General features: G+C 43.7%; 1 protein-coding gene across 1 annotated transcript in view; it reads right to left on the bottom strand.

The window, feature by feature from the left end:
- Positions 1-23,956, bottom strand: part of PRAG1 (PEAK1 related, kinase-activating pseudokinase 1) — a 74,269-nt gene that overhangs the window by 11,276 nt on the left and 39,037 nt on the right. Inside the window, exons 4-5 of the mRNA XM_037983794.2 lie at positions 19,042-19,199; positions 6,127-6,878 (exon numbers count right to left, since the gene is read on the bottom strand). Coding sequence (XP_037839722.2) covers positions 6,127-6,878; positions 19,042-19,199 — 910 coding nt within the window. The remainder of the gene's footprint in view (positions 1-6,126; positions 6,879-19,041; positions 19,200-23,956) is intronic.

Raw genomic sequence — 23,956 nt, 5'->3', positions numbered from 1 at the left:
TTTAGAGATCCTTGTTTAATATACATTACATGTTAAAAATACATTAACATGTTACATGTACATTAACATGTTAATATTCATTAACATGAATTCACAGGCAACAGCACTAGAGCTCATCCCTGAACAAAGCTTATCTAACACACATGTTTTTATCCGTGAGGCACATCCCGCCTTGTGGTGGCTGGGAACACTAGACAGCACTTCAGCCCTATGCTGGGACCATTTTATTTTATTTTATTTTATATATATATTTTGAGATGGAGTCTCTCTGTCACCCAGGCTGGAGTGCAGTGGCGTGATCTCGGCTCATCGCAACCTCTGCTTCCCGGGTTCAAGCGATTCTCCTGCCTCAGCCTCCTGAGTAGCCGGGAGTACAGGTGCCTGCCACCACACTCGACTAATTTTTTGTATTTTTAGTTGAGACAGGGTTTCACCATGTTGGCCAGGCTGGTCTCGAACTCCTGACCTCAGATGATCCAGCTTCGGCCATTTTAAACAGCAAAATCAACAACATGTAAACCCAAAAATAAAATTCTAAGGCCTTCCAACGATCTGAAATGGACCCTTCCTCTCAGCCAAGGGCATTCCAAAGTTAATCTAAAAAAATGAGTTCAGGCCATAATGGGAAGGGGGAGCTGGGCATGCCTCATGCTACCCTCCTCCCTGTTGGAATTACTGATAGAGCAGACTCTTCAAGTCTGATAAAAATATTTACAATTTGTTCTCACTGAAGCCTGCTACCTGGAGGCTTCATCTGTATGATGAAGCCTTGATCTCCATAACCCCTTCTCATAACCCAGACATTCCTTTCTAAGGATAATAACTCAACCAAGTGCCAATCAGAAAATCTTTGAATCCACCTATGACTTGGAAGCTTCCCCTGGCCCCCTCAACTTCCATGTACATCACACATGTATTGATTGATACCTATGTCTCCCTAAAATGTACAAAACCAAGTTGTGGCCCGACCACTTTGGGCACATAGTCTCAGGATCTCCTGAGGGCTGTGTCATGGGCCACAGGTGACTTATATTTGGCTCAGAATAAATCTCTTCAAATGTTTTACAGAGTTGGACTCTTTTCATTGACAAACAAAAAGCACATAAATGTGAAAAACAAGACACTAAATAGACTGCAAAAAATCACCCTTGCTTCCAGGATGAGGGCTGAAACAAGATGGGAGACTGTCGCCTCATTCCCCTTCAGCTGGAAACATGCACGTTGGGTGATACAATTTGGCCATGTCCCCACACGAATCTCATCTTGAATTGTAGTTCTCATAATCCCCACATGTGGTGGGAGGAATCTGGTGCTGTTCTCATGATAGTGAGTGAGTTCTCATGAGATCTAATGGCTTTATAAGGTGCTTTCTCCGCTACCCCCCCCACCTTTTTTTTTTTTTTTGAGATGGAGTCTTGTTCTGTTGCCCAGGCTGGAGTGCAGTGGCACATCTTGGCTCACTGCAACCTCCTCCTCCTGGTTTCATGTGATTCTCCTGCCTCAGCTTCCCAAGTAGCTGGGATTACAGGTGCCTGCCACCACACCTGGCTAATTTTTATATGTTAGTTTTTAGTAGAGATGGGGTTTCACCATGTTGGTCAAGCTGGTCTTGAACTCCTGACCTCATGATCCACTTACCTCAGCCTCCCAAAGTGCTGGGATTACAGGTATGAGCCACCGCACCTGGCTGCTTCTCCCCCTTTTGCTTGGCTCTCCTTGCTGTCACCATGTGAAGGACATGTTTGCTTCCCCTTCCACCATGATTGTAAGTTTCCTGAGGTTTTCCCAGCCATGCTGAACTGTGAGTCAATTAAACCTCTTTCCTTTGTAAATTACCCAGTCTCAGATATGTCTTTATTAGCAGCGTGAGAACAAACTAAAACATCAGGTGACTCACATTTTTCTTTGCCTTACACATATCCAGAAATCACTGGAAAGTGCTTTGAGTATTGATTTTGGAATTACAAATAAATTTGAGCGGATAGATGATTTTGCAAACACAGAATCCATAAATAATGAAGATGGACGGTATTTATCTCAAAGCATGTTTTCTCCTCTGAATGACAGGGGCAGGGATAGTACTTCCTCGTAGGGCCATTGTGAGGATCAGATGAAATGATGCAGGCATGGCTCTCAGCGCCAGGCCCAGCCCAGGCCCAGGCCCAGCCCAGGGCGAGCACAATGGGAAGGGTTGCTATGGTGACTGCTCTTGCCATCTCGGCTGTAGCCCTCTGGTGGTGCGGAGGCATCCAGAGCTGGCTTGCAGGTATTGTGCAAACCCGAAGAGCACAGCTGCCCAGGGGCCTGGGAAGAGTTTCCAAGGCCCCTTTTTCTCAGGGGTATGAAAGGCCAGGGCCCAGCAAACACTTGAGACCTGGAGCTCCAGTCAGGCTGCTGACATTTTGCACAGAGATGTAAATGAAGGAGCAGAGTAAATGGCAACTGGGTTGGATGCATTTCAAAATCAGTGCAGTGGGCCTTTGGCAAGACCCGCAGCTTCCTCAAAGCCCAGCAACGGAGAGGGCTGCGTAGGGCGCATGCTAACCAGCCCTGTGAGTGAGCTCTGGGCCCTCGCCGGAGATCATTCTACAGTACTGGATGGGGAAAGAGGCGGTGGCGGGGGAGTGGCTTCTTCTCCATCTCCATCTCCCTACTCCCCGCCCCCACCCTCATTTCATTTTCAGGGGGCCCTGCACTCGGATTTTTAGCTCTAGAACTTTACATAGACCCTTGGTTCAGCTCAAGTTTCAAACGTTTTGCTGAGCCAGGACTCATTTAAACTTTGGAGTCAGGGCCTCATTCATAGGCGAAAGTCTGGGCTAAATCATGTCTGTGAAATAAAAAGGCCCAGCAGCTTAAAACGGGTCCCTAATCACCAAAGTGGAATTACTGTCTAGATGGCTGAGAAATGAAACTGCTTCGAAAACGCACACACAGCTAATGGTTTTTTTTTTTTTTTTTCCTGTCACCTATTCATGCGGTGGAGCTACAAGAACCAGTTTTATCTCCTCACTGCTGCAGGGCGCTGAGCCCAAGGTAGTAGGTTCCAGCATCAGCAAGGAGCAGGTGTGAGCCTGCTATTGTTAACTGGAACTCCGCAATCGCAAATGAGGCTCCGTCTGCCTTCAGTGCCGGCTCCCTGCTTAACATGCGCAGATGAAATGCGCTCAGTCTCAGACAGGCAGCAGCTCGCTGGCTGGGGAGGGAGACCCACTCCCCCTCTTGCGGATCCCCAGATGACTGTATTTCGTCTAGACTGGAGAGCTAATGAAGTGGAACAGCTGCCCGTGCGAGATGATGCTCCAGGGCCCCCACGGCCCACGCCCCAGTGACCAGGCCAGGCACATTTGCAAATTGATATTGTTCTTGGTCACCTCGTTCCAAGAATTACCATCCTCTGCATATTGGATGCCAGTCTCCAAATTTCCTTTTTCACGTGGCACAGAGATGGTCCTTGAGCTACCGGTCTCCAGCAAATTCAAATAGGAAACCCCTGCGGCTCTTGTTTAGAGGGCTAAGGCTTATCTTTTGGTTTCTGTGTGGCTTCTATTGCTAATGAAATAAGAAGCAACACTTGTTTTTAACATTCTTAAGGAAAATTAAATTTCTTTTGTGTTGTTTATTAGAGAATGCGGCTAATTCTGCATGAATATATGGGGCCCTAGAATCCAAGCTGCACAGCACAATTATTTATGGATGTGAAAAACAAAACTGTGGCGGGGCACGGTGGCTCCCACCTATAATCCCAGCACTTTGTGACTTGGCCGAGGCAGGCGGGTCACAAGGTCAGGAGTTCAAGACCAATCAGGCCAATATGGTGAAACCCCCATCTCTACTGAAAATGCAAAAATTAGCCAGGCGTGGTGGGGGGCGCCTGTGGTCCCAGTTACTCAGGAGTCTGAGGCAGGAAAATCGCTTGAACCCGGGTGGTGGAGGTTGCAGTGAGCCAAGATCACACCACACACTCCAGCCTGGGCACAGAGCGAGACTCTGTCTCTAAATAAATAAATAAATAAATAATAAAAAAATAAAAACAAAACCGTTTGTCCCAAGGGCTCCTTCTTGCAGAAGGATCACCTCATTTTCTATCCCATGAGCAAGAGAGATTCAATCCCTTCCACCAGGCTTTTTCCTCTTCCAAATAGAAAGGCCAGCTGTCTCTTGATACTGAATAATATTATTCAGTACATATTATTTCTAATAATACTATTACTACTACTATTGATAATATTCAGTACATATAAATAATAAATAATTATAAATAATATATAATGAACATTAGTATTATTACTACTATTAACTGTAATTACTATATATTATTTATATATACTGAATAATATTAATAGTAGTAATATTATTACTTAAATATTATTTAATGTTATTTTTTAAATGTTAGCAATATTATTTTAGAAAATTGTTGGTAAGCAAGCTGCCCCACCAAGGCCACTTCAAATTAGTTTATTCTTTGCAATTTTCTAACATATAAACAGAAAAAGGATGTCTTAGGACCGGGGATGAGAGAAGACAGCTCAGGGTCTCCTTCCTGACTCCCAATAAAAGCCTACATTTATAGAAGGGCCAGGGTCTCACTAGGTAATCAAGGAACAGCAAAAGAAGATGAGAAATAAGGCCACAGGAAGGACTGGAGTTCATGGTAGAGACCCCAGTGGCCCAAATGGGTGCAAATGGCTCAACTAGCTCACACAGAGCTGCACTCTGACAGGGCAATGCAGTGCGGGTAGCAAGAGGCCTGAACCAGCATCAAAGGTTAAAGAGCTGTGCTGCCCTCAGCTAGTCACTTAATGTCTCTGAGCTTCATTTATCTTCACTGGTAGGGACATAACTTAGGCTTTGGAGACAGACACACCAGAGCTCAAATCCTTTCAGTCACCAGCTAGCTATGGGCAAATTACGTAACCACTTTGAGCCTCAGATCCCCCATCTGTAAAACCTACCTAACCTGTAGGATTACTGTTAGGATTAGAGGTAAGAGTCTAGTTGTAGAGTGAAGGCTCACACAAATGATATTATTACTATTATTGTTCAAGATGATTCCTAGGTCGCATGCTCCTTCTGGATCTAACATTAGAAGAATGACCTCATTATCCATCTCCCTCACTACATCATAGCTCTATAAGGAAGCTTACAGTCACCCCTACATACTCAGATTGTGGCAAAGTACCTGGCATATAGTAGACACGCAATAAAAACCTGGTCAATACATGAATAAACTCTCTGTTGCACTAAAAGGCAACTGTTTTCTGAACTCAGCTAAAGCACAGAATGTGTCTTATATTCATACTACAAATCTCATTGCACCATGTCCTGGGGCAGAGAGAGAGTGAAATTGTTGAGCACTTAGTGTTAAAAGAATGCTTAGGGGTCAGGGGCGGTGGCTCACACCTGGAATCCCAGCATTTTGGGAGGCCGAGATGGGGGGGGATCATCTGAGGTCAGGAGTTCGAGACCAGCCTGGCCAACATGACGAAACCCCATTTCTACTAAATATACAAAAATTAGCTGGGCATGGTGGTGCACACAGATAATCCCAGCTACTCAGGAGGCTGAGGCAGGAGAATCGCTTTAACGTGGGAGGCGGCGGCTGCAGTGAGCCAAGATTGTGCCACTGCACTCCAGCCTGGGCAACAAAGTGAGACTCCATCTTAAAAAAAAAAAAAAAAGAAGGCCGGGCACGGTGGCTCAAGCCTGTAATCCCAGCACTTTGGGAGGCCAAGACGGGCGGATCACGAGGTCAGGAGATCGAGACCATCCTGGCTAACACAGTGAAACCCCGTCTCTACTAAAAAATACAAAAAAACTAGCCGGGCGAGGTGGCGGGCGCCTGCAGTCCCAGCTACTCGGGAGGCTGAGGCGGGAGAATGGCGTGAACCCAGGAGGCGGAGCTTACAGTGAGCCGAGATCGTGCCACTGCACTCCAGCCTGGGGGACAGCGCGAGACGCTGTCTCAAAAAAAAAAAAAAAAAAAGAAAAAAGAAAAAAGAATGCTTAGGAATCAACTCCCCCGCTAATGCCCAGACAGGAGAAATGACTTGCTCAAGCCACAGTTCTGCCCAAGCCAGCACTAGCCAGTGGCACAGCAGAATGGAAAGAGGAAGTGGTACCTACTTTCACAGCATAGGTGCTGCCGGGGTCCTCAGAGCAGGTGGCACAGTAATAAATGGCATCCCCCGAGTCACAGCAGGGTTTGTTACAAGTCAGCTTGAAGAGTGACCAGTTATTCTCATTGAAGTGGAGCTCCTTTTTCTGGCCGCCCATGAAGAGGTCCTCACATTTGGCTACAAGGCGGGCCAGGGACTGGGTGTAGAGTCCCCCCAGCTTGGCGTAGGTGCCCTCCTTGCTGCTGATGTTGCTTAGGAGACCGTGCAGCTGAAACTGGGTGCTCCCGGTGGAGGCTTGACTGGACACACTCAGCTGGGAGGACGAGGCGGATGGGGTCCCTTTGCACTGGAGGCCAGGGCTCCCACAGCCACCTCTGTTGCCCGCCAGCCCTGCTGCTGGAACCCAGTGGCCACTGCCTTTGAAAGCTTTCTCCAGAGGATCAGAAGAGGAGAAGACAGCATGGTGGCGGTTCCCGGGGCTCAACGAAGAGCTAAAGTGAGACTCGTCGTGGACGTTGGTTTCTGAGTGGCTTAGATTCAGTTTGGGGCTTGCTGTTTGGGGCTTGGGGGAGCCTTGGGTCCAGAAGAAGCCATCCGGCGAAGAGGCTGCCCGGCTCACTATCTTTTTCTGGGGGAGTGGAGGGGGTTGCCGGGGTCCACGGGGGGACACATCCTCAGTGGAGCCTGAAGGAAATGGAACGGGAGCAAAGAGCTTCTTCCCGCTGTTGGTGGGCGAGTGAGCCAGCTCAGACGAGGGACCTGAAGAGGAGAGACAGAAACCATCAGGCCAAGCAATGCCACTCAATTCCAGGATCCTGCAGACTTTTTTTCCTTTATTTATTTATTTGGTCAAAGCAATTGATTTTATTTTACTTCCTTTCTATTTCTCGAATAGACAATATATGCACAGTGGAAAAAGTGAAAATGCAAAAAAGGTATAGATTGACAATTAAGTCTTCCTCCTAGCATGTCCCTCAGCACCCAGCCTCTCTTATCAGAGGAAACCACTGCCAGCAGTGTTTCATGCATCCCTCCAATAATCCAAACAAATGTGCACACGCACACACACACACACACACACACACAATTACACGGAAAAGAGCAAACAGCAGCTACTGTTTGGAATAACGCTTTTCTTTCACATCTTGGAGAGACTTTTTAATCAAATATGCAGATCTATTTAATTATTTTAAACAGTCTTACCATAATATATCATCATATGTAAGTATCATAATTTATTTAAGCATCCCTTTTTGATGGACACTTAAATTGTTTCCAATATTTTGCAAACAATGCTGCAACAGCAATAACAAACTTGAACATGTGTGGTTTCAGTGGAATTTTTTAACAGTCAGGTTTATAGAGGGTGTAATTGGCCAATGGTAAAATTCTCCCTTTTGGCTGGGCATGGCGGCTCATGCTTGCAATCCCAGGAGGCCAAGGTGGGCAGATCACCTGAGGTCAGGAGTTCGAGACCAGCCTGGCCAACATGGCGAAACCCCCATCTCTATTAAAAATACAAAAACTAGCCGGGCATGGTGGCAGATGCCTGTAATCCCAGCTACTCAGGAGGCTGAGGCAGGAGAATCACTTGAACCCGGGAGGAGGAAGTTGCAGTGAGCTGAGATCGCATCCCTGCAATCTAGACTGGGAAACAAGAGCGAGACTCCATCTCAAAAAAAAAAAAAAAATCTCCCTTTTTAGTATGCAGTCCCTGGAGATTTCATGCATACCCTGCTGGCTTAGTGGGTAAGGCAGGCCCACAGAGATTTTAGAAAGCAGGAAGGTCATGATTTTAGAAAAAGGAAATGGATCTTAAAGAAAAGTGAGTCTTTTCAAGGCCCCACAGTTTCCAGAGTGGTGCAGATGGCTAAAGAGTCTGCCTGGGCAAAGGTTCAATCAGGGCCACAGGTGTCTGCAGGGCATGGGGACAATCAGAAAACCTTTCTAAGTAGCGCACAGAATGGTGAGATGAAGGTCCAGTCTCTACAAAGGTGAGGGCTGACCTCAGTCTTGGCATCAAGATATAAAATAGTGGCTTCACAATGAAAGAAGAGTTTAAGTTAAAAATATATATATATATGAGATATACACTATTAGAGCAAAGGGCAAACTGAAATAATACTCATTTCCTGTATTCTCAGGACAGCTCTAAAGTGTTATCTGCTATTTTAATAACAGCTTTTAGGGGGATAAAAGAAATAATAAGTCATATTCATAGTCTGTAAAATGCATCCTATTATCTTGAGGGTTAAAATATGAAAGAAATATGGCTTGCAGACTGGGTGTGGTGGCTCACACCTGTAATCCCAGCACTTTGGGAGGGTGAGGTGGATGGATCACTTGAGGTCAGGAGTTTGAGACCAGCCTGGCCAACATGGTGAAATCCCATGTCTACTAAAAATACAAAAATTAGCTGGGCGTGGTGGTGTGTGCCTGTAATCCCAGCTACTAAGAAGTCTGAGGCAGGAGAATCGTTTGAGCCTAGGAGACGGAGGTTGCAGTGAGCCAAGATTGAGCCACTACACTTCAGCCTGACAGAGTGAAACTTCATCTAAAAATAATAATGATAATAATGGGTTGCAGCCCTAAGAAAATACGTACTTAGGATGTGTACCCCTCATTGAGTTCTCCGTGCCACATCACCCTAATGGCAGAGCATGGAGTGCCTCTATGTCTTTCCACACCTTGGCAGTGGGACCAGAAAACAAACAACAAAAAGGCAGAACAAATGCATAGGAGCAGACGAAGGGTAGAAGGCCCCAAAGGAAGCAAATTATGAGTCTTGTGTCACCTCACTCAGGTGCACAGGACATTTCCAGGGCTTCTCCTGAACAATTAATAACCCTCTAGCTCACACTGAGCCCTTCTCTGCTTTCTCCAACCCAAGAGGGAGCAGAATAGACCCCTGAGGCTCAAACACCAGTTGCAAACCGCTCAGATGAAGACTGGGTCTCCCTATTTCTGCTGCTGCACAGGGAGGAGGGTCTCTCTAGGGAGCAAGATGGATGGCCATGGGCTGACATTCATGCCCCAGCCTCAGTGACCGAGGCTGCATTAGTGAGCGATGGCAGGGCAAAACCTTGAATGCAACGCTCACAGGAGGACAAACTCAGCACATGCAACCTGTTGAACACAGGAGCTGAGAACCAATGGGTTCATGCAAAGAAAAGCGCTGGGCAGCTGAACAAGACTGTGGGGTCTCTGCACCAATATCCTCCTGGGCTCTATCATCTATCATAAACTCAAGAGGAACTGGGCACGGTGGCTTATGCCTGTAATCTCAGCACTTTGGAGGCCAAGGCGGGAGGACCACTTAAGCTCAGGAGTTCGAGACCAGCCTGGGCAACATGGCGAACCCCCAACTCTACAAAAGATACAAAAATTAGCTGGGCGTGGTGGTGCACGCCTATAATCCCAGCTACTCAGGAGGCTGAGGGGAGAGGATCGCTTGAACCCAGGAGGCAGAAATTGCAGTGAGCCGAGATTGTGCCACCACACTCCCACCTGGGCTACAGAGTGAGACTGTCGCAAGTGAAAAAGAAATTCAAGAGGGGAGCGCCGTGTTTCTTAAGCTCCCCTTGCCCACTTTCCCATCTGCAGTAAGCAATCTTTGTTTCCCTGTGGTTCATCAAGATCGTAGGGAGTTGTCCTTCCCATTTGCTAATGACAGGCGGGGGCCCTGGCAGCAAGGCTGAGTGAATGATTTACACCCCTTCCAGGAGGGCTAAAGTTAATAATAAATCAAGCAGTGATGGTGCAGTCTGGACCAGTCACTTTTATATGCCCACGAATTTTCCCCTCAATAGTCAGAATGGAGGATGCACAAGAAATAGCAAGCCAGAGGAAGGAAGATCCAGATGGCAGTGATTTCAGCACTGAAATTTTGTGATTTCAGCACAGGTGCTGAAACCCTGCAGTCCACAGGTCTCCCCATCCCACGCTCCCCAGGAAAGCAACGGGGACAAACGGAGGCTAGGGCAGATGATTCACTTCCTCTCCCTCCTCCCTCTAGCAGAAGAGGCTGAGAGGAGGAGGAGGATCACTTGCCATCTCCTGGATAAAAAAGGGAGGGCAAGACCACCTACTTATGGGGCTCTCAAAGGACTGTAAGCCTCAACCACCAAACTCCCAGCCTGATGAGCAGGAGAAAAGGGAGCCGTGAGTACACATCCACTTCCTGACCTTTCTGCATTCTGGGCAGCAGAAACCGTCACCAGCAAGGCATTTGATTCTCAATTTATCATCAACATGACAGAAGCTGAGGCTGGGGGATGGGAGGGGGGTGTGATCAGAGCCCTGGTCAATGCTTTCATCAGTACCCTCAGAGACAAGGACAACCTGCCTACGTTCAGGACTCCTTCCCATCCCCAGTCCAGTTGGTCAGGGAGGTTCATAACAGATTGGTTTCCTGGCTGGTCTCTTCTTTAAACCTTAGGCTTATCTCCCCATGTCTATTGGTTTTGTCTTCCTCGTCTTTACTACAAGGCTCTCCTGATGCCACCAGTATGCCCCTTTTTGCTTCGGCCCCAATTTGAGGATGAGCAGTGGAGTGAACACTTTACCAGCTGTCAGCCTGCCCCGCCTGAGTTTCCTCCTTTAGAAAATGGCCAATGACATCATTGTGAAGGCCCCTTGCAGCGCTAATAGTCTATACATTCAGCTGCTCTCTCCATTTTCAACCTCTCTAAACATGCATTTTATCTCAAAGCTGCCCCTGAAATCAAATAGCTCTAGGCAGATCGTTATCTTGCTTCAATTGTTCTTCCTTCTATCTCTAGTTCCCACAAATTGCCACTGGTATATTTTTCCAATCTGTGAGGAGACCAGGGATCTTTTAGCAACATAATCAGTAACACTTCTAATTCCCTAGATGACCAAAGAGAATCAAGAGGTTCTGCTTTAGACTGTATGGTAGGTCTGAGCACAAAAAACACTTCGTGTGTTCAGGCAGCTGGAAGGAAGCGATTTTCTCCTTCCTTCTGTTTTCTCTTGCTTTCCTGTGGGAGGTGTTAGTCAGTGACTTTGATCAGATCTATACCCTTTCACTACTTACCTATCATTTACTGGGTAAATCTGACAAGGGATACTATGTATTAGGAGGGAAGCTTGACTTCAAGGATTAGCACACGTGCTGATTAATTTTTCTTTATTTCTTAGATGGCTATGAGTTTGGGGCACCAAACTCAGTACTTGCTGCATTATGCACATACTCATCAGGGGCTAGCACTGCATACCCAAACATTCCCTACCCACGCCCTTGCCCAGCAGATGTAAAGGCATGTAGCTACACAAACCTCATCAGGTGAAATACAGCTCCCTGAAATGTGGACTTTACAGGGATAACTGGGTATTATCTACGCATATTACGATTTTTTTTTTTTTTTTGGACGAAGTGTTGCTCTTGTTGCCCAGGCTGGAGTGCAATGGTGGGATCTTAGCTCACTGCAAACTCCGCCTCCCAGGTTCAAGTGATTCTCCTGCATCAGCCTCCCAAGTAGCTGGGATTACAAGCACCCACCATCATGCCCAGCTAATTTTTTGTATTTTTAGTGGAAACGGGGTTTCAACATGTTGGCCAGGCTGGTCTTGAACTCCTGACCTTCAGGTGATCCACCCACCTTGGCCTCCTGAAGTGCTGGGATTCCAGGCGTGAGCCACTGTGCCCGGCCTATTATGATTTTTGTATTCAGAAAAGATGTGCCTGGTTCTATGATAAGATACTACATTCCAACCTAATGCATCCTTCCTCTGAGCTTACAGATCCCTAAAGCTCTCCAGGTGTGGAATTACAGCTCGTGAGAGGTCAGAATTAACTCTTGGAGCCCCCACCCCTGCATCACCGCCTCCAGGCCACTCCAGGCCTCTGAGGATCCTATAGTTTCTCAGGTGTTAATTCTTGGGGATACTTTGAAATAGATGTTAACATGCAGCCCTTGTAGATGAAACTGATTTCTCCACTACATGGCAAATGGTAGCTGTCTTCTATGGAATTTGCAGGCACTCCTAAAGACCTCCTCTGGCTAATTATCTTGACTCGTACCTGGGGAACTATCTCTCCATAAACACGGCCTTAGGCAACGCAGCAGCTGTGTTCTTACTGTCTGCAGCAGCTGCCACATTCTGGATTCTTACTGTTTGCAGCAGCTGCCACATTCTGGATTCTTACTGTTTGCAGCAGCTGTCACATTCTGGATTCTTACTGTTTGCAGCAGCTGCCACATTCTGGATTCTTACTGTTTGCAGCAGCTGCCACATTCTGGATTCTTACTGTTTGCAGCAGCTGCCACATTCTGGATTCTTACTGTTTGCAGCAGCTGCCACATTCTGGATTAGGAAAGCCGGAAAGAACATGGAACAAATACACCCTGACACCTAAAGTAGTTCCAAATTCACAGGCAAACCACGGGTTCAGAAACGTCTGCCTAAAAAATCCATCCACAACTTTAGCCAACAGCCCATATTCTTGGATGTCCCATGGGACATGAGACTAATTCAAACACATCCTGGTTTGATGCTGGTGTTGGACTGCTGTTTCCAAATTCTGCCTTACAATTAAGGGTGTAAAATGGCTAAGAGGGGAGAACATTTTTCTGGGACCTTGGCCTATGACTCAGTTGCCTCGTTTGCAGGTTTTTAATAATTTTGCATGCTAATTGGGCCAGAGGGCTCCGAACCCCAGGTCCTAAGTTTTCCTTCCAATTTCCAATTCTGCATATAAAGGAAGTTCCTGGCTATACAGTACAACACGCTCCATGCCTTTAGTGAATGTGCTTCAGGGAAAAGAAAGCGTTTCTAGTGGGAAACTACATATCACATATGCTGCACTGGATGAGATCTTAAAAAGACCAAGGGAAAGTGCACTAGTTTGGTGTCATTATATTTAGAAAGCAGAGACGAGAAATCAGGATTTCAGTGGTTGAGAAGAACAGCTTAACCTCTCTGCAGAAATGCAGGCCAGAAGTTCAAACATGGTACTCTGAGGTTTTCCTTATTATAGAGTCCTCTCTTCTCGCTGGGTTTTAATAGGCACTTTCATTATTCTCTGCAGCCAAAATGAGAGCTGAGTTGACAGAGGAAGTGGTCAGTCCTGTTTTGGCTCTTTCTGTGCACAGCTCTGCTGTCTGATAGCAGCTGCATCGGAACAAATGCAAAAGCAAAGAGCAGTGTCCCAACTAAGTTTCCCCAAGCCTTTAGCTTTTATGTTTGACCATTCTCCAACTTTAAGTAAGGTAAAGCAAGTGGAATATGGAGGCAGAAAACCTTACCCATACCCTGTGCCCTGTGGCCCTAGTGCAATTCCCTCATGTGAGAGGTGAGAAAACTAAAGCCATCTGCACGGGCACCTTGCCAATATCACCCAGGAAGTGGCTGTCATGCAGGTTTCTGCCAACCCCAATTAACTATTCCTGCATCAGAGAGTATGAAGGGTGGGACCGAGGGATGCTTTGGCTTTACATGGACTTGTTCCTCTGAAGGCAAGTGTTGCAACCTCTTGTTTGGTTCCACAATCAGAGCAGGCTCAACATTAAATATAGAAAAAAACAAAAACAAAAAGCAAAGCAGGCCGGGCTCGGTGACTCACGCCTGCAATCCCGGTATTTTGGGGAGCTGAGGCAGGCAGATCACCTGAGGTCAGGAGTTTGAGAACAGCCTGGCCAACATGGTGAAACCCCATCTCTACTAAAAATACAAAAATTAGCTGGGTATAGTGGTGTGTGCACCTGTAATCCCAGCTACTCAGGAGGCTGAGGCAAAGAATCACTTGAGCCTGGAAGTGGAGGTTGCAGTGGGCACTCCTGGAGTTGCACCACTGCACTCCAGCCTTGGTGACTGAGTGAGACTCCATCTCACAAAAAAAAAAGAAAAAAAAAAAAAGCATTTCTTTAAAAGCAACCTTTGCTTTTTTCAAGAAGCTAAACGTGTTCTGAAACTGGAAGCAGGTTATCAGCATTTTATAACTGGATGGAAAATGTGGCATTTGTGAGGAGTCTCTCCAGACCACTTAATCATCCCAGGAAACAATAATCAAGATGTGAATGTGATTTACATGCAAAAGAAGAGAAAGCTCTGCCTCGCTTTGGAAAACAGGCTCTAGGTACCTCGAATGCCCTGCCTACAGCTCACATGTGGTCCTGGAATTGTGATCTTTCAATCTCCTGTTATAACATAATCATTAAGGGTTTTCTTCTGAGTTCGTAAAATTAAAAGTTAATTCAAAGCACTTTCCATGCCGGGCGGGGTGGCTCATGCCTATAATCCCAGCACTTTGGGAGGCCGAGGTGAGCGGATCACTTGAGGTCAGGAGTTTGAGACCAACCTGGCCAACATGACGAAATTCCGTCTCTACTAAAAATACAAAAATTAGCCAGGCATGGTGGCATGCCTGCAGTCCTAGCTGCTGAGGCAGGAGAATTGTTTGAACCCTGGAGGTGGGGCTTGCAGTGAGCAGAGATTGTGCCACTCCAGCCTGGGCAACAGAGCAAGACTCTGTCAGAAAAAAAAAAAAAAAAAGCACTTTTCAGATGCTGTGATGGAAAGTAAATTGACATTTTTAGAGGATACTTTGGTGATATCTATTTAAAATACACATACAGTTTGATATGTCAGTTCCTTTTCTTCTAAGGATTTAGCTTATAGATTTGCTCACCAAATCATGCCAATGTATGGCACAGAGTCTTACTGTAAGTCTTGCAAAAATCAGCCTAGTCATGCATCAGCAAGAGAGGGATTTATAGCCAATTCATACAATGAAAAAATAAGCAGCAATTTTGAAAAACGAGGCAGTTCTAGGTGTGCTGATTTGAAAGGCCTTAAGATATGTGAAGTGCAAACATGTGTAGAACTGAATTTTACATTTGACATATGGATACACATTTTTGGGATGATACAGAAAACAATCTTAAAAGTGATGGTAGGAGCTGGGATGGGGTGTCAGAAAACTGACTTTTCATTTTAACCTTTCTCCATTGTTTGAATTTTTATAAGAAATGTATTAACTTTATTGGAGCATTAATATATGATTTAAAATTCAGTTTAATGAGGAAAGTTTAAGTTAGGTTGAAGCTTCACTTCAGTGATATTATGGCTTAGGCCACAGAAAATTTTTTTAAAAATAAATGTTTTTTTCCTTTGGGGCACTCCTATCCCTCCCCACCCTGTTCCTGGCTTGATTTTTCTCCCAGCACTCACTGCCCCTCTGACCAGTAGCTACTTTACATCTTATCTTTCTTATTGTCTATCTCTCCCTACCAGAATGTAAGCCCCTTGAAGGGACTGGGAATTATTTCCATTACTGAAACTTCAGCATCTAAAATTGTACCCAGCACAGAGTTTGCACTCAACAGTATCTGTCAAATGAATGACTGAATTAATATACATTTTTTAAAAATTTGCCAGTAGTAGTCAGCTTATTGAGAAAAACCAGCTGACTACCGTCAATATATTTAATTAGTGTTCTGTATCTCTGGTTTGCCAGCTATAAAAATAAGAATGATGTCACTGCCCTGGTTCACGTATTCATGCAAGTGAGAATATCTATATGAACTGTATTTTCAGACCTCTTATCTATTGCTGGTGCCAATGGTTTCAGTTCAACAGAGAACTCTCTAATCTCCTCTAATCTCCTGGCATTCAGAAATGTTTGCTGAACTGCTGAACTGAATTTTAATGTTATCCTACATCAAAGAGGGAAATTATCTCAAGGAGACATTAGGTTTGCATATTTACAAGTAACCACTTAAAGCAGAAGGGTCTCCTGATGACCATTTCTGATCATCATTTCCCTCACACATCCAACCATCCATTCCCTACAAAAACCTTCCCCTTGGCAGCCTTCATGGATCTGTCCGGACACATGCAGTCTGCCCCTCCTAAACCAAGCATACACCAAACAACTGCTTCGACCAATTTTCCTTGCACTGAGTTGACTGGCTGTTCAACTGACTTGGACAAATGGGATAACAGATGCACTGGAGGAATATGAAGTCTGATACAAGTATAAAGAGGTGAAATTAACATTGATACAAAAGTGGCATTTTGCCACTGTAACATTTAGAACAAACACCTGTTTTAAAAATGTAACAAAGTTAGAGATTTTGATTAGGTTTTCCTTACACAGCTAAAACCATCCCCCCCATAAAACTTGAATCACTAACTTTAGCCATTAACCCTGATACAAGTATAAAGAGGCAAAATTAACGTTGATACAAAAGTGGCATTTTGCCACTGAAACATTTAGAATAAACACCTGTTTTAAAAATGTAACAGAGATAGAGATTTCGATTAGGTTTTCCTTATACAACTAAAACCTTCCCCGCCCTGCCACCACCCCCACCCTCCACTCCTTCGCCCCTCCCGCCATAAAACCTGAATCACTAACTTTAGCCATTAATGCTATTACATTTCCAAGAAGTTTACACAAACTACTATCATGATATGCCCTGGAATGACTTTTTCCTCCACTCATTCAGGCCAGCCTATACTATGGATGGAAAAAGTCAATGAAACGCAAAGTTTTCACTAGTCGATTCTTACTGACAAAATAAATGTAGAGTCTAATGGTATCTTTTGGCTTAATGTATAATATTAGAAAGGCAGACACTACATGCAAGTTTCAAAGAACTTCAGTGTGAACTGCTTCTGCTTCTATTTGGATCTAATCTCTCAGCTTAGGTGCTACATGCCAAATAGTAACTAAAGTTGCAATGGATAAATATTTCAGTTACAAGATAAAAGTGAGTTAAGGACCCATGGGACTGGAAGATAATTGTGCAATAACAGATCTAAGCTGCCTTGGTAAGCGGTGAGAAGTGAATGAAGGATTTCTCATATTACACGACCAGTAGTTCTGTATATTCTCCAGATTAATGATTAATGTTTAAAAGACATCAAAAGGAAAAGAGAGAGAGAGAAAGAGAGAGAGAGAGAGAATGTCATGCCTTTGGTCTTTTGCCAGTTTCAAAACATGGTTCCGGGTACAGAGCCATGCCCAGGGGCAGAAGATAGAAAGGTTGGCTCTCAGGGGCCAGAGTTCAGTGACAAGGTACATATCTTCTTGTTGACCTGGGAGTCCAAGTTTTGAAGTGCATTTCCACTGAACAACTAGCTTGTGATAAAGGAATACCATGGCAATGCATTCATTTTAATTCATGTTATTCAGAAAAGAACATGAGAAAATGTCTGAATAGGTTTCCCCATTGAACTCACAAACCTCCAGCATTGAACTCACAAACCTCCAGCAGCTCTCTGTCTCCCACCTGCACAGATTGCTGTGAGAGTCATATACAACTCAGCCCCTGCTTCCCACCAGCTCATGTCCCATTTCCCCTTGCCGGTGTCTATTGAAGCGCATCAGACTGGTCTCATCCTTCTCCCACGTGCACTGCCATCCCTGCGGCTTTGTTTCTCTTTTATTGTTTTTGGAACCTGGAAAGCCCTCTCCTCCTCACCCGCTATCTCCCCAGTTCTGGCCACATTTCAGATATGATCTCTAAGTCCCATGTTCTCATAAAGTCTTCCTGAAACCCTCCATCAGCCTTCATTGATTTCTCTCTCTTCTGGAAGCCTTTACAAGAAGCACTCATGTTCTGGGCTGCCCAATTTCCTACCGTATCCCATCCACCCATGTGCCATGTGTTTTAACCTTATCTTTCCTAGTTAGTTCTTAGGAACCCTGCGAGCAGACATCATGATTTACTGGTTCTGAGAAACAAAGTGGTGAAGCCATGAAGACCAGTTCTCCTGACACCCACTGGCTGGTGGCTGATGGTTCATTGTAGATCACTCCCCAGAAGTGGTTACAATCCCCAAGAGAGTGGATCAGAGCTGACCAGCACACGGGCTCATGGTCGAGATGCCCTGCCCTCTATGGAATAATCTGCCTGTTGAATTTGTTGTACAATGGGCTGGGAAAAGGAAGAAGATAAGAGCCTAGAAAAATCTACAGAAAAAGAAAATCTGTTGTTGCTACATTCCTCCCAAATCAAGACTAAGATATTTCCTGTTTTTAAGTAAGAACTGTCAGAGGTTTCTCATCAGAACACACCACAGACTGACTTATAACACACACTTTTGTCTCAGGCAGTACCTATCGTTTAGGCGGAAAAATGTTGCAATAGAACCGTAAATTTGCAATAGAACCCTCCACTGTGTCATTGCCTACTGAGAAGAAATACTTCCATAGAAGTGAAAAAGGAAGTCATGCGAGTACAAGTCTAAATCCAACACGCTAACGCATGCCCAAGAGAAACACAGGAGAGGACACATACACAAAGAATGCTGAAAGGGTGAGAGGGTTTAAATATGACCCATCCAGGCCACAACTATGGAAAAGCAAGAGTTCCTTTTTAGGGATATGCCCGATGGAGGACAGACCCACCCATAGGCTTTAGAGCTTAATCCAAAAAGCAGGTTAGATGGTAGCCTAATGAAGTCTTCATGCTTAATTCAGCAAACATTATGTAAACATCTGCTGTGTCCAGTAAGTGTGTGCATGTGCGTACATGCACATGTAGTTGCAAGAGGGGGAGGGGGGGAGAGAGAGAGAGAGAGAGAGAGAGAGAGAGAGGATGTGTGGTTTAGGACTAATCCTGAGGACAGAAGTAGAAAGCAGGCCTGTACATAGATGGCTCATTATGGCTCATTACCCAAGCGAACAGGAGCCTTTCAACCTCATCTTCCTCCCGCCATGTTGCCACGTCCACACACTTATAATTTGGAGAGGGCAATATGGATGGGTTGGCTTGCCATACATTCAGTAGATAATTTACTTCAACAGCTCCCTGGAGGAGTCTACTTCATTGAGAAAGCAGGACCAAGACAGTAGTCCTTGCTCAGCCCTTCCAAATCCTGCAAGTAACCCACGACTGGTCTGGAAGGTCCAGGAGAATCTAAGCCTCTCCGTCAAGGTCAAGTTTGTTACCTCCATCGCTGCAGGTCCTGGAGTCTGAGGCCAGGCTGTCCGTGGAGCCGGTGGTGAAGCTGACGTGGACACCCCTGAAGGATGGGCTAAGGCTCTCTGCAGAGCCCTGGCTCACTTTTTCCAAATCAGAGCTGCTCTTGTTCATTTTTAAAAGGTGCCTGGAAAAGGTAGGAACAAACAATACAAGTAACTCATTCGGTTTCCATTCAGAAACCAGGCTGATGGATCATGAATCTACCATGCTCTTGAAACTGGCCAATGTCAGCAAGTTTATTAAAAAAAAAAAAAAAAAAAAAAAAGGTTTTGGGGAGACAGTAGAGGTTCTCTTCTGAGGCCTTATGTGCATGAATGGCAGCAGACTTCCTGAGACTCCTGAGAGGTTAGGAGAAGCGAGTCTATTAAATTTAAACAAGCACCAAAATTCTTATATGGACGGAATTGCCTTCACATTCTGACCCCATCTGCCAAAACGTTTCTGCCACCTATTATATCCTGTGTAAAATCTCTACAAATAAAAATAAAGATATTATCATACACACCAATGTATAGAGATATACAGAGATTGGGTTGTTTTTGCAAGATGCCAGGACAAATGAATTGCAAACTAGGACTTTACAAGTGGGATTTCTTTTTTTACCTGGTACTCTTTTGCTAAAGCTTCAAAGGGTCTAGATTGTTTCTTGGAATTAAGGAAAACTTTAAATGTGAACCAGACTTCCAGTGACATGCTTAGATAGAACCAAGTTGACATAACCCTTATTCCAGAACAATGGAACCAACCTTTGCTTTTCTATGAAATCTTTTGTTGCATCTCTAAATAGCATCACCGACGGATCAAGGACAGAAATACCAACTTCAAGAGAAAAACACTCGCATTGGAGAAAACAGTTCTATTATTAGGTTGGACATTTAGCTTATTGATTTCTCCTTCTCACTTTCCAAGGGCCACATGAATATTCATTTCTGATCTGACACTTTCATCAAGAAGGGAGACAGATCACACCAGGTCCAGCTCTTTCCCTGTTGGTGGAAACCCACATTTGTCTGAACTGATATTTCCTGATGACATTCCTGTTCCTACTACAGCAGATCCATATCTCAATATCTGCTATGGGAAATACACAATACAGTATTGATTTGACATCAGAACGGCCTTATTTCATGCAAATGACCTTACAGTCAAGACTTTATTGGCTGTTCTTTGTGTTCAACATTGCCAGGCCTTGTTTTAATTTTCATAGGCACAGGAATCCCTTGTTTACTAACAGAAGGGTTTAAAGTTTGTTTGTTACCACAAAAAGTGCTCCTTAGAAAACACGTCCTTCTCCCCACTCCCAATCCTTAGAACTGCATTTTAAACATGTTTTAAAGCTGTCAAATAAAGTGTGACAGTGACGGCAACGTTATGACGGCAACGTTACAACTAATCTTCACCTTTGTATCTCAGTGTCACTGTGGGAATCTTGAAAATACCAGTTCCTTAGGAAATGCTATGGCAGTAGCTGATCTTTATCTAACCTGCTGGCAAAATAAAATCAAAGACAGTTTCATACAATATTCTTATATCCACATCAGATCCACCACTAATAGTTTTCTCCAAGGGAAGCCAGGATATGAAGTCATGCATAGCAACTCCTCAGTGTAGGAGAGAAGTCAGCTCTGGGGCTATCCCACTACGTTGCCCCCTCCAAAGTGGTCTCTAGAGTTTCTTGGTCTTCAGGCCCAGAAAATCACTAAGGGAGAAACTCCAGCACCATGGCTACGGAGCTGGCCCAGCTTCCCACTCCACAAACTTCATGAAATGGATGTAAATAGACAAAACTAAAAAGTACATAGATATGTGTATGTATGAGCATATATATTCATATACATATGCACACACACACACACACACACACTTATTTAAAGTAACAGCCACGATTAAAAGAAAGAACAATTCTCAGGTGCCAGATACAGAGGGAATTCCACACACAGGCAGTACAAGGGATACTTCAACACTAAGTGTATGTTTACTATAGGTTTCAGTAGACGCTCTTTATCAGGCTAAGGATATTTATGTCTATTTCAAGTTTTCTAAGGTTTTGTATTTCAAAATCATTTTTGGCTATTAGGGTTTATTAAATGCCTTTTCTACATCTATGGGAAAAAAATGGTATCATGTTTCTCCTTTACTCTGTGAATGTGATGAGTTATGTTAATAGCTTTTCTTAATTAAGCCATGCTTGTACATGTTGTATGAACTTATTTTACTACACATTGCTGGATTCAGTTTTATTAATATTTAGTTTAGGATTTTTACATTTACATTCAAATAGAGCCTAGCCCATAATTTTTCTTTCTTGTCCTGTCCTTGTCCAATTTGGATATAAAGGTTAAATTAGAATTATAAAATGACGGCTGGGTGCGGTGGCTTCCTCCTGTAATCGCAGCACTTTGGGAGGCCAAGGCAGGCAGATCATTTGAGGTCAGGAATTCAAGACCAGCCTGTTCAACAGGCCAACCCCATCTCTACTAAAAATACAAAAACTTAGCTGGGCATAGTGGCGTGTGCCTGTAATCCCAGCTACTCAGGAGACTGAGGCAGTAGAATTGCTTGAACCCAGGAGGCGGAGGTTGCAGTGAGCCAAGATGGAGCCACTGCACTCCAGCCTGGGCGACAGAGTGAAACTGTGTCTAAAAAAAAAAAAAAATTATAAAATGAATTGAGTAACTTTCACTTTTTCAATTACCTCATGTAGTTTTTTTTTGTTTTTTTTTTTTGTTTGTTTTTGAGACGGAGTCTCACTCTGTTGCCCAGGCTGGAGTGCAGTGGCCGGATCTCAGCTCACTGCAAGCTCCGCCTCCCGGGTTCACACCATTCTCCTGCCTCAGCCTCCCGAGTAGCTGGGACTACAGGCGACCGCTACCACGCCTGGCTAATTTTTTGTATTTTCAGTAGAGACGGGGTTTCACTATGTTAGCCAGGATGGTCTCGATCTCCTGACCTTGTGATCTGCCAGCTTACGCCTCCTAAAGCACTGGGATTACAGGCATGAGCCATGGCACCCGGCCTCATCTCACGTAGTTTTTATAAGATAAGCATTATGTGTTCTCTGGAAGATTGCGAAAACTTGCCTATAAAACCATCAAGGACCAGTTGCTGTATAAGTGACATCAGTAAAGATCTGGCTCTGATTAACCTAGGACCAACATTTTCAAGACAGAGACCCAAGAAACAGACTGGAGGATTAACAAGTCAATTCACGGTACTCACACCAGCTATTTATGATGTGAAGAAAGAAAGAAAGTGGAGCCATATCTCATACCATAGAGAAACATGAATTTTCAACAGAAAAGAAACACCCATTAAATTTTAAATTCATCAGAAAAAATAACAGAGAAAACTTTATGAACTTGGGGTAGGAAATAACTTTTAAAATAAGGGCTAAAAACAGCAATATAAAGAAAAAGATAAATCTGACTACTTTAAAACTTAAAACTTCTGCCTGATAACATAAAAGGCACCATTAAAAAGTGAAAAAAACAAAAACAAAAACAAAAACAAACCTTGGAGTGGCCAACTCACATCTTGGCAACCCACATAACTAATAAAGTATTGGTATACAGAATAGAAAAAGAGTGCCTATAAATCTAAGAAACAGACAAATGACCCCATTTTTAAAGTGGAAATGAACAGGCAACTCACAAATGAAACATGAAAGGCCACTCAACACATGAAAAGATGATTAAATTTATGAATGATCAGATTATAAATAAAACAGGATTTCATTTCATACCCATCAGATCGGACTGGCAACATCAGATTTTGTTAAAGATCTACGGAACTAGGAACTCTCTCACACTGTTTGTGAGACTGTAGATTGGTAAGCTCCCACACAGGATGACAATGTGATGAATCCTGTGAAGTTAAATACACACATTCCCATAATCCAATCACTCCGTTTTTGGGTATATATATTCTTGAGCAATGTCACTTAAATAACTAGGAATGAATGAATGGCTAAGTCACCTGAGTGGGTCACTAGCAGTTTATTTTAACAAAATAGAACAGAACAGAAAATATGAAAATATATAGAAAGGATTTGTGAAACTTTGTTTTGTAAAACTTTTGTTTCAGATGTGTGTGTTTGTTGGGTCATGATATTAAATATATTTCTTACTGTTGGTCATGGTTTTTAAAAAAAAGTTAAAAATTACTGCTCTAGAATATGAGTCAATAACCTTTTCCTTAAAGGGCCAGATGGTAAATATTTTAGGCTCATGAATCATAAGGACTCTGTTGCAACTACAGAACTCTGCTGTTGTAGCTGGAAAGCCGCCATAGAAATTAGTGGCATGTTTTCTAATAAAGCTTTATTTACAAAAACAGATGGCTGGTATGTGGGCAATCAGTTACTGGTTGGTCTTGACCAGCCTTGTCCAGTAGAATTATAATGCAAGCCATATATATAATTTAAAATTTTCTAGTAGCCACATTTAAAAAATATAAAATAAATGGGAAAAAATAGTTTTAGTAATATATTTTAACATAATGTATTCAAAATATTGTCATTTTAATCTGTAATCAGTATAACCTACATCAATTATTAATGAGATATTCCATATTTTTTTCATTCTAAGTCTTTAAAATGTGGCATGCATTTTATATTTACACACATTGCAATTCTGACTAACCACATTTTAAACTAGTGGCTACCACACTGTGCAGTACAGAGCAAGAGAAACTCTTATAAGTGGAGAAAGGTGTTCACAACGTTACAAATAGCAAATAACCTTGTAAACTGTTAAACTGTGCTTCAACAAAAGAATGAAAACATTGTGGTATAGTCTTTTAGTGGGATGCTTTATAGCAGTCAAAAAAAATGAACTGGATCAACAAAAGAATGAAAACATTGTGGTATCGTCTTTTAGTGGG

This window comes from Chlorocebus sabaeus, chromosome 8 (genome assembly GCF_047675955.1).
Source record: "Chlorocebus sabaeus isolate Y175 chromosome 8, mChlSab1.0.hap1, whole genome shotgun sequence".
In the NCBI taxonomy this organism is placed as follows: Eukaryota; Metazoa; Chordata; class Mammalia; order Primates; family Cercopithecidae; genus Chlorocebus; species Chlorocebus sabaeus.
The sequence above is the reverse complement of the archived record's forward strand: the minus strand, read 5'-3'. Positions and strand labels throughout refer to the sequence as shown.